A 14,547-nucleotide genomic window follows, 5' to 3' on the forward strand; every position below is an offset into this window, starting at 1 on the left:
TATTACCAAATGTAACCATGATTACTGATTATTCTAGGAATGACTCGCCATGACTTTTTTTCGTAATCAATTACAAAAGTAATCACAAGAACATCAACTACTATCAAAATCTGATTTATACTATACGCAACGTATTAATATTATTAAAAACAGAAAGATGTTTTCGCCTCATTTACGTTTCTTAGAATTAATTTAAATAATTTCTATTTGGTATAAAAATCCGCAGTTTACTAATAAATGTATCCTTTGAACACGTTGACTCCGTAAGCCGAGATATTGCACTCGGAATCCATCGTCCTCCCTCGTAATATCTACGAAGTTGCGTCTCCCTTTTCCTCCTCAAAGTGGAATTGTTATCTCCGTAGCCGTACCTACGTCGTAAGACAATTTCAAAGCCAATAAATATCGTTCGGCTCCGATACAGCTCTAAAACCAATAAATATCGGCACGATGGCAGTACACGTAACTGAGACACTTGTCTAGACTACTCTAGACGCTAACGTGGCCGCGTCGTTAGGCAGTTATATACCAGTTTCTCAAGCACACGGACCGAGCAGTTTTATTTCGAGCAAGTCGGCGGCAAACGGCGCGTAACGAGCACCGAAAATATCCAGGATCGAAGGCAAGGAACAATTGCGGGACAGGCTATCGTCCGCGGTATAAACAACACTGAATCGCGGGGCTGATCGTAACGTAACTCTTTATGATCGCCATAGAGTTCTTTATGGATGAGACGCGCGGCGTACAACGTCGGCAAACAAATCGATCCCGTAAACCGGATAGCCATAAAACGTCCGGGATACCGTGTACGACTTAATGGACGCGCCTATTGTCCCGCGATGATGCCCTAATCGATTATTTTTTTGCGTCGCCGGGGAACGTCGCAAAAACGCGTGACGCAAACCCGGACCGATCAAAATTTCTTCGTCGACGAATCGCAACGACAGCCTCTTCCATCGATTACGTCGCCAGGAGTCAAGAAGTGCGAGAACACGCCGATGGGAAAATAAACCAAGACCGGGCAAAAAAATGATATCGCGCAATCCCTTCGAAAAGTATGGCCACCTTGTTTCTTGCGACGAAGTATTTTAAATCGAAAATATTTACAATGCAGCGTTACTATATCCGATTTTTGTGAGCCGCTGCCGGAGTATGTTATTTGGTGGAAATCTGTTTATTATTTGGAATATTTGATTTGCTTTACAAATCGTGACTAATTTTTTTTAAATTCTGTAGTGATACAAAAATTGAAGCTATTTCACCTAAAATATTAAAATCCTTCTTCTAATTATTCCATTTCTTGTCGTTGTCTTGAATAAATAGTCGATAAATTGAAAATAACAAGTTAATTATCTTATTTTAGAAAATATGTTTGAAGGATTGATAAGGAAAGTTGTGAATGATCCTAAGCATGGTTAACTGTATCCTTGTGAAAAAGGTCTATTGTCTGTATGTTAGTAATTTCATGGTACTATGGATGTTAAAAAGTATGCGTTTCAAATAATACTTTCATTGGACTATTTAATTGAACTTTAATAATGAAAATATATGACGCATTTCACGCGGTTCACAGCAATAATAAAGAAAAGAAGAAATTGAAATTTCGGAGATGTACCAAGAACCACGCTGACTCTCCGATTCAATATTGAAAAATGAATTCCAAGGGTGAACTTTCGATTCGATAATGAAACATTCCAGTGTCCAATGTGTGTATGTAGATCGAAAGAGAAATACCGTTGTCGTAGACTCGCGTAGGCGGAACACGGCGTTGACACAGAAATACGGTTTCCAATGGCGGTGAAATTGATGTGTGTGTCGTGGAATCTTCTTTGTCTGGTGTAAAATCGTATTATGCTCGAAATGATAAGGGGTTCATTCTGGCCGGCATCGTTTTTTATGTTGATGCATTATCCGCGCGGCATATTAGAGGATCGTAAATGCGGTTGAATTATGACGGGAACGGGACGTCATCTCGACCGGAAGTGCACTTCGCGGTGCCGCGACTGACTGTCATTGTGGAATCGAAAAAAATACGATCCCTGTGTCCGCCATGTTTTGCCCGCGTCTGCCATTGCTGCTCGTTCGTTGTCTGATTACGCGGCCGCATCGAATGGGGGCCTGGTTATTCATAAAACTGCGGCGTTACGTTTGATAACGTAGTGCTCGTAAACGGCGCGGTTGTGTTCGAAGCCTTCCGGGCATTTAACTTTCTAATTCCCGTCCGCAATGGTCGATTTTATTCCCGTTGAATTTCTCGTCCCGCCGAAACCATACGATCCCCTTCTGTCGCTCCAAATTTTATTTAAATACCCTTCAGTGGTCTAGATTCGAAACTTTTTATTTTCATCGTCGATGCCTTTTGGTTACTCGAGATCGTTAGACATAATTCGTTGAAAGCTGTACCTTAGTGAATTCATTTTATTATTTTTTTTAATACAGGGATATTTTTAATTTCGACCTCTTTTGATACCACAACATTTCCTTTCATCGTTTCTAATTTTGTTTAAATTCCCTCCCGTCGACCAGATTCGAAATGTTTTGCTTTTATCGTCAGTACCTTTCGGTCACTCGAGATTAAATATAATATGTTCGTAATACAGAGTAATGGTACCGTTCAATTTTTATTTTCAGCATCTTTTGATAGCGTACGATCTCCTTCTATTGCTCCATATTTCATTCAAATACCCTTCCAGTAGTCCAGGTTCGAAATATTTTACTTTTATCGTCGATGTTTTTCGACTACTTGAGGATATTTAATATAATTTATTAAAGCTGCGTGTCAGTGAATGAAATTATTGTTTTGTTATACAGGAATATGAAATCGTTTAATTTAACTTCCAACATTTTCTGGTACCGTACAAGCTCCTCCTGTCGCTTCATATTTTATTTACACATGCTCCCTGTGAACTAGATTTGAAATTCTTAACTTTAATCGACGAGGCTTTTCGGTTGCTCAAGCTTCCTTTCAAATATAATTTCTATGGTTGTTCGGTAAATAATTTCGTTTTTCACGCGCGTCAACGAACACTTGATTCAATATTTTAGTTATAAAAGGTAAAAAGAGATTATCAAATAAAAGTGATCAACACATTATTGAATAAAATTTACTCTAACATTTCAAACTCGATTTTTATTTTTGTTTGAATTATTTACGCAATTTTTATAAACATTTCAAACATTTCAGACTTGTTTTCCATTTCGAAATGATTAGGGTAAATTTTATCCACAAAACAATTGATTATTAAAAGTTATGCATCCGTTATATCATCTTTTAAATTTCACAAAAGGCGTAATTTTCAACAACTGCTTTTTATGCTGACTTAGAAGCAATAGCGTTTAATAATAATATGAATAATCGAGATTTGTAAGTCATTTGACAAACTTCTTTTAAGCTTTATCAGGAAATGATAAAGTCATTTGATGTTTTACTTTCAGAATGGAATAATAATTCCAAAGTCCCGACAGAAAAATAAATTGTATTAATAAATTGCCACTTCTTTAGGGTCTTCCATAAAATAGGAATAAATGAAAATGTTTTTTCCACCGACTCGAAAACTTTTGGTGAGAATGAAATAAGGACATTGTAGCAATAATGTAACAAATAATATTGAGCAAGCGCTAATAGTTGAACGGTAGCTACAGAGAGTGACATTTATATTTCGCAACCCGGAAACTAAACGTTTCCGGACAGGGGACCATTTTGACGAAATTGTTTATCGAACTGCGATCAGCTTGCTAAATCCCGGGAACACGTAAATTACCATTTATAAATTGACATTTTGATTTGCATGAAATGTCACGACAGACAGAAGTGATTCATGGATATTTCGGAATTGGGTATTTGTGGGATTTGTTTAGACTGGTGGTCAGATTCTATATTTCAAATGGCGGAGATCGTCGATCAGAATCGCGTTGATTCCTTGAGCCAGTAGAAATTTTCGAAACGCAAACATCAAAATAGATTTATGGAAGCTTGACAGAAGGAAATTCTGTCAATTTTCCAGATTGAGAAACGTTAAAATTAAGTCGAACGGAAAAGGAGTAAACGTGTTTCACTTGAGCCGTGTCTTCAGATTTTTTACGCATAGATTAAATAAAATAAACAGTTGTCAATTTTACTATAGCAAGAAAAAAGAAACATAGACTACTAAACTATAAAACTATAAAATTATGTTTGTTATTAAATAAAAGAAACCTGTACGAGATTTAACTGTTTTTATTTCAGCTCAGATATTGTTTTATGTGTAATTGTTTCATAGTGTCTAGAAGATTCGTCGAAATAGAGTATATCTTGATCATTATTTTCTGTTGCAAATGTCACATTAAGTGATATTTCTTCGATGCAGAATGCGTACTGTCTGCACTATTTGCTTGCAAACACTGCTTGGAACGAACCTTTTACTAAGGTTCTCCGAGTTTTATCTTGATAAATGCTGTCATTTAGATGGTGGAACACAGTTCGAGCACATTCTCGGTTCGTAAATACAGAAGATATCTTCACAATGTCAGAGGCGACACCAAGAAACTGGTAACCTTTTGAAATCCTTGTAGAACCGTCTCGTTTGCAAACATTTCAGTTAAATCTGGCATTAATTAAAAAGCACTAGTTTTTAAATTCAATACAGAGTAATATACACGTTGAAACATCAAGCTCGTTTCCGTAGCTCAGTTTCTAACGCCGACGGTATACTTCTTGTTTAAATACTGTCTCATCCATCAACTTTTGAGAGGTCATAGCAAAGAGAACACTCTCCTTTACAAGGTTTATTTCGAAACGAGGAAACAAATTTTGTTAAACTTTAACTAAACACAAGACCTGGAGAAATTGAGTTCAGGGGCGTGAAAGTAAAGAATTCGCCCCTTAAAACAAGTAGAGGCGGAATGTTTTAAAATTGTTTTACGCGAAGTTGCAGACGGTCAATAACAATTAATTTTCTGGAGAAGTATGTATTTTTTTAAAAGATGTTTCAATAAAATTTATCATGAATTATAAAATATAATTGCTTAATTTCAATTGGTCCAAGAGACCAATATACTGTTCAAAGTTGAATGAAACAACACTTTGAACGCTCATTGGTGCAACTTTTTTTATTAAGCTTGAAAGTTAATTTTTGCTATAGTCCATTAAATAAGCTATACTATGTTACGATTCATGAGATCACTGAACATAATCGACATTGTAAGAAGTAATAAAGCCTGTAATAATGCAACACACATGAATATTCTCTTAGAAGAAACAATTCCTTTTTGTACAATTTTATTTAATCAATCCTTGGTTAATGTAACTACTACTGTGTATTGTTTATTGTTATAAAAGTCGACTATATTGATCTATCGACCTAACGGCTCTACGATAAAAACGCGATTGCACTGCATAACTTATTTCCAAAAAAGACTGGTCTTATACTAGGTGGCTCCTGAACCGTCCATTTATACTATAACATAACTGAATAAATAAAGTTTTACTGGGACTCGTAAATTGCTATAAAGTTGGAATAAATACGATAAACTCTAATTTTGTAAGTTCAATTTTGTTAGCAAAATTACTTTGCTTTCATGGGACGATAAGTTTGGACAGTAACGCGTTAACAATGGGTTTCTGGTTATTGGTCGAGCGACGACGGGCACAGCGTGGCGCCCGTTCGATTGTCCCGCTTTTGCGATGAGTTTGCGTATTTGTTTGATCCCCGAAATAACGCGAGGAGGAACCAGTATCAACCGGTATAAATAACGTCATGCTTAGTATCCCAGGACCCTTCTGTTCGAAAGCTCTCTCCCACGATACGCTGGCTCAGTGTCTTCGGGATCACGCGGCGTGCAACAAGTGTCGCCATTCCCGTGCTATAATCATCGATCGCGATCGTCCGACAATCGACGTTAGCCCATCCGGTTTCGCTGTTGCTCTCGACACCTGGTTTCGAACGATCTAAGCTCTGGTGACTGTGGCTCCATGGTTCTTGGCCGGTATCACGAATCCGCTACTGCCAAATGGTGTTGAAAAATGATTGGCCGCACTTGTCGAACGTTTCCGGTTTGCTCCTGAAGAAAGGTGAGCGAGGAAATTAGTTTGAGATTCGTCGGTCACCCTTTGCATCACTAGTCAAAGAAATCACGAGGTTTAGCACGAGTTATCCTAGCTTTTTATGCGATTTTATTGATTTAGTTGTGTGCCATGAGCGCTAGAACCATCAGAGCGACGAAGTGAAATTTAAAATGGATTACTAGCTTTGCGATTATGAGTTTCAGAGAAACTGTTTTCGAGAATTTCAGTTTTGAGAGTAAGGTCCGATCTCTAAATTTCGGAATTAATTGGCTTCTGATCGTAGAAACTGTGTAATTGTTTTTTGTGTGGAATGACTGCCTAATGTCCTCGGAATACAGCGTTTTATTTTTTATAACATTGTGAAGAGTTGAGTATCGTTTTAAATAGTGGTTGAGATGAGACACGTAGTTAAAACACGATTTTGTTGGATACTCTCCAATTTAGTTTGGAAAATATAGCCGTGAGACAGAGTTGAACTACACCACAATAGTTGCAAACTTGTTTCATAATTGATGATCAAACAAAGAACATCTTAATCTGATTAATGAATTGGGACCTTTCAATAAAGGTACCTCAGCGTTACAGAGTTTGTTTTTATAAACACGGGCAACAACCGCGAAGTTCAGAGGCCTGCATTTTATAAAAAGAATGGAAACCAGTGAAACGATGACTTAAACCCCTCCTAATTAACGATATTGCGCACGATAAACTTCAGTTTGGCGAAAATTCATACATAATAAATTCAATTTATTCGTTATTCTCAGAAACATATTTAACTCTTTTAGAAAACGTGAAAAATTGTCAAATTCAAAGGCTTTTTTTAAATCAAATTAAGTGCGAGAAAAATGATGACTTAGATGCCTACCAATTTCCCATGTACTACACTATAGACATTATTTTAATCAAATTTACTTGCAGAAATACTCGAATAAAATCGATTTATTTCGTTACTCACAAAGGAATGTTACTTTTATCTGATAACAAGGTTCACAGGCTTGTATTTTATAAATAAACGACATACCAGTAAATTGATGACTTAAACCCTACCTAATTATCGATATTCTGCACGATGGACTTTAATTTGAACAAAATAATGATGAACAAATTCGATTTATTCATAACTTTAAGTAAATATAATAATACTCCTAAATTGTATAAAATATACAAAAAATTGTCATTTTCAAAAGCCTATTTTCATTAAAAAAATTATATACAAAAAACAAACAAATTAGATTCTTGCAATTTTCCATGTTATACATTATAGACACCATTTTATAATAATATAAGAATATTGTCACGTGCATACATTCTCAAATAAATCCGATTTATTCGTCACTCAGAAGAGGAATGTTATTTTTATTTATTTGCAAGATCCAGATGCCAGAATTTTAAAAACAAAGCCGAATACTATGAAAACAATGACTCTCACCTCCTCCACAGTCCTCCTAAATGCATTTTATGTGTAAAATGTAAATTCTCTATCAAAAATGGCCTTTGGTCAAACCTGAACGATGATAACATTAGAAACATCCTCCTTTTCCTTAAATCAATTGCTCTATACAATTCGTTACAGTTTTCTGTTATAATTTACTCATGCTAATATAAATGTGGATTATATTCTAAACTGTAATTAACGTTGTTTACTATGATATAATTCATTGTAAAATATGTGGTCGGTATTGATATCGCAGTTAATGCAATCACTTGTGAATAAATAAACTTATTATATTAAGAATAACAAAACTATATACATATGTTTTATATACAATAACAATAACAAAAGCAATTTTTCTTATCGAACACACACACTCGAAGTTACACGTTCCTATTGGTTATCTCGAAAAACTATAGCCGAAGAAAGTTTGGCAACGGAGTTTTGGCGGCGCAGGAGCGACGACCGAAGGCTTCCGTCATCGGACTCTCATTGTCACCGCGAAGAGACCGAGGGGAGCGTTATTAATAGCGATTTCGTCGCGCGGGGCACAATTCCCCTGAATATTTATAACGCGAAATGGAACGTCAGGGATTTTCACTTTGACGCGTCGCGGCGCTCTTGCGTCAATTGCATCCGCGTGCGTGGCTGCGGTTTCGAATTTGTTTCTGTCACGCGGAGGAACGCTGCCAACGGCCGGGTATAATTTTTTCAAAGCCGGGAAAGCCTGGTGAATTAATCGCGCCCGGGAATAATGCGCGCGCGAGCGCGAGGCTGATTCTATTCGAGCGCAACGGAAGCGAATAAAATCTCACCGGGAACACGATGTTCCGAGTAACTTGGCCTCGTTGGTTAGTCATTGCTTCGCGATCCCACCGGTACGGTGGAACAATCAATCGCGCCATCGCCGGTTTTCAATTACATTAATTGTCAACGCCTCGCTGCGGAACGAATCTCGCGACTGGTCTTCCGAGGAAAATTGCGCGGCGGCTTGTCGCAAATTGATTCGCCCCCTGGCGACCAATTGTCAATGCACACGGCATGCAATAGACAGGCGGAGAAAAATTATTGGGTCTCCGCATTCTCAGTCACGGTATAGAAATATTTCTATTGCTCGTAAGCTCTAACTTTGAAGACATATCTCTCGGCCGCTGCACAAGCTATTAGAATGAACCTAAGATAACTGAAACATTAATAAATTAAACATTAGTGAATAGAACATTATAATTAAAACTACATCTAATGCTAATACCAAGATTATAGCTTGGAGTTATATGGAAAATGTTTAAGGGTAATCGTATGTCTTAACATACAACATGTGCTAACAAGACTTTCAAATGAGTTGAATTCGCCTGAAAAAGAATCTACACTAACATGTGTATTGTTTGTTTAATTATTCTGACATATATTATATCTAATATATACTTTAATTATTGCATTGTGATTCATTATATTGATTTTAAAAGGATCAACTCTGAACGAGATTAAGTAGAGATCACAAGCCGACACATTTAAGGGCATATTTTGTTCTCTAACTTTCTTTCACGTTTCTTTGCGAAACGCAGATGTATACTTTGCAGTCAATTTACTAGATTTATTTAAAATTAACAACTGTGACATTCGCTATTTTGATATCTGGATAAATTTTAGAACGATGTTTCCACGGTAACCACGGTTGCGAACATTTTGTTCATTTAAAACGAGAAAAAAACGCATAAAATTCTTAATTAATAAGAGTATAGTTATTGCAGTAACTGGAGCAAAAGCAAAAGATCGATAGTTTAAAAAATGGTGACATTTTAAAATTTGATTATTGATTTTCTTTCTAATGGTGTTTCAATTTTAAGAGTCTAAAAATATATCAGTGGAATTATTTATCTTTATTTTTATTTTTGATATTTCTGTACTTATAGAAAATAAAAATAAAGATAAATAATTCCACTGATAAGTGCATACAGCAAAGTGTAGCAATAAAATTAATCCAGACAACTGCGTCCGTCTCCTTACAATCATATTTCTCAAAGTAAGTGTTGGGCGACTTATGGATGAGAGTGTATATTCATTCGTTTTAGGTGAAACTAAAAGAGAAAAGTTGGAAACGTTATCTGATACTTTCCTACGCCACAGGAACGAAAGTTATCGCGATCCCGTGTGCTTCGCCAGCAATCAGGGCGAGATAAATCGTAACATTGCCGCCGAAAAAATCACAGACGGAGGCAAAATGGACCGCTGGAGAGCAATAGAATAGTCGGTGAATATGTTTCAACGTTGTCGCACGTACTAAAGATAAATCGTCCGCCTTGCGCGATTGATCAGCTGACTTTATTTCCCCCGTGACCAGCAACATTGTTCTCCTTCTTCCTCCTTTGTCCACCGTTGCGCCTAGAGACTCATTGGGTTACGAGGGAAAATGTTAGTGATCATATCGTTATCTTCGACATCTTCTCATCTGGTCAAATCGAACTTTGCCATGTCGAAGAAATATTCAAAACAGCACTCTCTGCGATCCGAATAATTCTGGGATATTGTACCCTGTTACATCGTACAATTCTGCACATCTTGTAAGTGTATTCTAGCTTCGAAACTCCAGCAATTTTGGTGAACTCAAACTCTTTTTTAGTAACTTAAACCTAATTTATCTAATACATTGAAGGATTCGCAAAAGCCTTTAAAGGTAAGCCGTTTATCACTGCTCTCGACGAACAAGCTGATATTTTGAAAAGGGGTAGAACAAATATTCACTTATTTTTCACGTATTCGTTGGAATATCTTGCTTAGTTGCTAAGAAAAATACTTACGAAAATAAATATTATATATGTTCTTTGTAAGAGAGTAATGAAAATATAACAGCAATTAATTATTAATTGGAGTGTCCAAATTCGTTAATGGAATATTGACACTTTATAAGACAGAATATATAATGTACTTATACAATAGAATACCTACGCATGAAATTGTATATGGTAGATTTTCCTCCAATTAGCTATTTTTAATGAATATACTCGTCATGAAGAAGTAGTATGAACTACTATGACGAGTATACTTGTCAAATACAGCTAACTGGTTATTACAATTTTCAAATATTATGCTACACTGGAAGAGAAATTTGAATAATTTTTTTTCCACATGGTAATCTCAAGCGAAATTGTTATTATACAATTGAAATAATTGATTCCGCTAAATTATTTATTCAGCAGTTTATAATTGTATATATAACTGTAAATTATAGACTTTCGGAAATTATAAACTGATTAAACAGTATATCTATTTTGTAACTTTATCGTCGAAATTGTAGCAAAAGTAGGTTTTTATGAATTGAGGTTTCCCATCGATCATTGTAATTATTGTCGATGCTCACCTTCTATATCCCAAGCGAAGCAACAGGTTATTCAGTACGACCTCTCGGAGGACGATCGATCAAGAACCACTTTATCCCGTCGATCTAAAAATAGTGTCGAATCGAACAAAAATCACGGCGCATTGAATAAATTGCCCGCAAGTATCATTTACCTCAGTATCGAGAAATTATCTGAGCTATTCTATTAATCGATGAGTGTCTTTAGCTTAAGCTTCTTTTCGCAGCAACGTTAACAGTACTTCTTTAACACCCATAAATTCTCAAACGAAAAGAAAGATTTATATTTATCAAATATCAATCTTGAAATATTGACAGTAGCAAAGTAGATCTTTACGTCAATTTATGTACAGAATATTAATTCTAAAAGTTGACAATATTACAATCATTTTAGTCAATGAAACCGAAACTAGAAATCTTAAATATTAGTTTAACTCTTTGATGTTATACAAATCCTATCAACATTTAATTTGCTCATTATGTTATAATAAAAATAAATCTTTAAAACTAATTAAAAATTATTGTCTTCTGTCTATCTAACCGATGCGACAATTAACGTATTAATAATTTCCATAATGGCACAAAACAATCGCTGTTTCTTGTTTCTTTATTTACTTCACTCCTAGACTTTAATAACAATAAAGTTATATCTTGTTACCATTTAGAAAAAACGAATGACATCTACATTTAATAGATTATATTCGAAGTCAGTAATAACTAATCTACATTACAAGTCTGCATAACGAAATCTGCTTCTAACGGAAGCCAGGCGGTGGATAGTGGAGGGCTGTGCTGGATCACATTCGACCTAGGCTAAATTAGTGTACTTCAAATATTATGAAATAAAATGTGAAAGATTTTGTTGTCAGGAATGTCCCGGCACCATTTATGGCCTGTTGAAGAAACAAATATACTTTAACTTTACTCCGAATTTCTCGCAGGGTCTTTAGCATAAACGTCTGCAGTTCAGCAATACACAAATGTTACATACGTGGCTCTTTGATTGCAGAGATAAGACATCTCGCCCGGAAGCAGAGCACAATAGACGTTCACTCGGTTAAAGTCAGTCTGAAGGACATCGTGTGCTATCTGTCGCTCCTCGAAGCTGGCAGGCCGGAAGACAAATTGGAATGTAAGCGATTTTCCAATTACACGAAAGAAAACAAATAAACTTGAGAGCGGGGTACGCCCCAGTCGAGCAGAGTTCGCGCCAGCAACGCACTCGAGCTCGCGCGTCCGCTGCAACTTGTTGCACGTCAATTTCGGCGCAGGTTAATTCGTTCATTCTTTCCTCTTTTTCTTCTTCTTCTTCTTCCAGTCATGTTCCGGCTGTACGATACAGATGGAAACGGCGTTCTCGATACGAACGTGAGTACGAGAGAATCTCTTTCGCAGTTTTTATTCGTCGACGACCGCGGCTCGGCTTTTTGATCACCTTCAATTAAGTGGAACACTTTAATTAACGAGATACGTTGGCGGGACAGTCGGAGGGAAAATTCATTGAAGCAGTAATTCCGATTTTCTTCGTTAAATGGTAGTCTAGAAGAATCACATTGCAGAATACATATGCACGACGACTAACTGTTTACCGAAACGAATAATAACGCATTGCGTAACAAATTGTCTTTGTAATCTTTTGTTTATTTATGTGTGTGGAAACATAATTAAATTAGTAGCGAAAAAATCATGAAGATTAATACAGTTACGATGTTCAGAATGCGTTGTTTTTATAACAACTAATTTTATTTCCACCATAGTTTTTTGTTTATTTTCAGATTATTTATACGCTCTCATAATCTAGTACAAGAAGACTATAATTTTTCAAATGTCCAAACCTTTTGTTCTCTTGTTTTAATATTCAACATATAAAAAATATTATAGTAACACATATTCCATGCAGTATACAAATCATATGAAAGGAAAAATATATAAAAGATGCATCATATTTCATTTTCTTCATTAAAAATTTTATATCGCATGATGCTAATAGCATTCCACTAATATTAAGATAAAGATTTTCTGATTTTATTTCTTCAAATCTTTGAAATCTTTTAATAATTTTAAAGAAGAGCCGTGAAAGCATCGACTTTTTAAGGATACCAAAAAATATTCCTATTTTTCAAATTTTGTCTAGTTTTTTTGCTCGATATTTGTCGCAATCGACTAGAGTAACATGCGCCCATATTATCGATGTGTAAGGGCATGTAAAGTTTCACGAACGATATATTAGCCACAAATAAATCTATCATCGCGGCAGCTGTCGCTAACGTGTAATAGATCGATGGCTAGGCAGCCGTTATCAATAGTGATCCTGCATTTAATATCATTATCACGTGTCCCTAGGAGATGGACTGCATTGTCAATCAGATGATGAATGTCGCGGAGTATCTCGGATGGGACGTCTCTGAATTGAAACCGGTAAGTGGTGGCACCAATATCTGATTTTACTAATATGGATCCTTTAAATAAATTATCGCTTTACTAAAAATGTAGACAAATTTTGAGAACTGTCCCGATATATAATTTATTTGAAGAATCTTAAGAATTGTCTTGTAAAAAATGTTACATTCTTAATTCACGCGATGAACACTTTTATTATCCAATAAAATATTCCCATCAAAATATTACATCGATATTTGATACGATTTTAAAACAAAAGAAATATTCATATTAACGAAGAAATTGATCGCATCAACTATGAACAAATGTGATGGACAAGTATTATATTAACAAAAAATATTAATAACATAACAAATGCTGTCGTTTTTTCTCGAAGCGTGTAATAGTGCACGGTTTAAAACTATGTAAAAATTATGAAAGAACAGGTTTGGTTTGAGGAAATGTTAGAATATTTTATGATATTACGAACACCGAATGTAGTAATAAAAGATTACCGAAAGAATATTTACAATACTAGATTAGTGTCAGATTTTCTGATGCAGTACTTTATAAAATAACGAACGCGCGTGACGAGTTTTACATTACATACATTTGTCTTTATCGTTAACCTGTTGCCTCACAATAACATCTTCAACGCGTCATTAGTTCCGACTGTCAAACTTGAGTATTTTTAACTTGTCATCGTAAACTAGCACATACAGTGTGCTCCGTTTTGCGAGAAAAATCAATTTCAAAATCTGTCAGGCTCACGTGCGCTATTATTTACAAGGGATAGGATTGGTCATAAACAAACACATCAATCAATACCTATTCGATAACACGACTATTCAACAACTTTTCCAACTCTTTGTTTTAAACGAACAAGTTTTATTCTATATTGTCAGCCTAGTTTTACAATCTAAATAATATGATGAAAAATTAAGAGGTAACTAATTAATAATTAAGATTGTGAACAATAATAATGGAATGATGTAAATAGCTATAATGACTAGTGTGCGACGTGCTCCTGTGACAGATGATAGTGTGATGAATGAATTTTGTATACCAATAACAGTTCAGCAATTGATACTCTTATCAAGAGTCAACAACTTAAAGCTTATATAACTACGTTCGCCGGTTTTAAGTTACGTTAATTATTTTGACCGTCACAAAAACATCAAGTGTATCAATTATAACTTTTAGTGAATTCTGTCGCTTTGAAACTAATGAAAGACTCTAAATTCATTCCATCGGATACGTTTGGCTACGGCTGTGATATCCGCGTTTCCCGGTTCAATAGACGGTATCCTAACTTTCTGTTTGCGTAGCGCGACGGGA

The 14,547-nt window shown here is 35.6% G+C and overlaps 1 protein-coding gene across 1 annotated transcript in view; it reads left to right on the plus strand.

Moving 5' to 3' along the window:
* Positions 1–14,547, plus strand: part of Dgk (diacyl glycerol kinase 1) — a 180,219-nt gene that overhangs the window by 152,136 nt on the left and 13,536 nt on the right. Inside the window, exons 7-9 of the mRNA XM_078192934.1 lie at positions 11,840–11,962; positions 12,149–12,198; positions 13,174–13,248. Of these exons, the coding sequence (XP_078049060.1) occupies positions 11,840–11,962; positions 12,149–12,198; positions 13,174–13,248 (248 nt within the window). The remainder of the gene's footprint in view (positions 1–11,839; positions 11,963–12,148; positions 12,199–13,173; positions 13,249–14,547) is intronic.

Source organism: Augochlora pura, chromosome 10 (genome assembly GCF_028453695.1).
Source record: "Augochlora pura isolate Apur16 chromosome 10, APUR_v2.2.1, whole genome shotgun sequence".
Taxonomy (NCBI): domain Eukaryota; kingdom Metazoa; phylum Arthropoda; class Insecta; order Hymenoptera; family Halictidae; genus Augochlora; species Augochlora pura.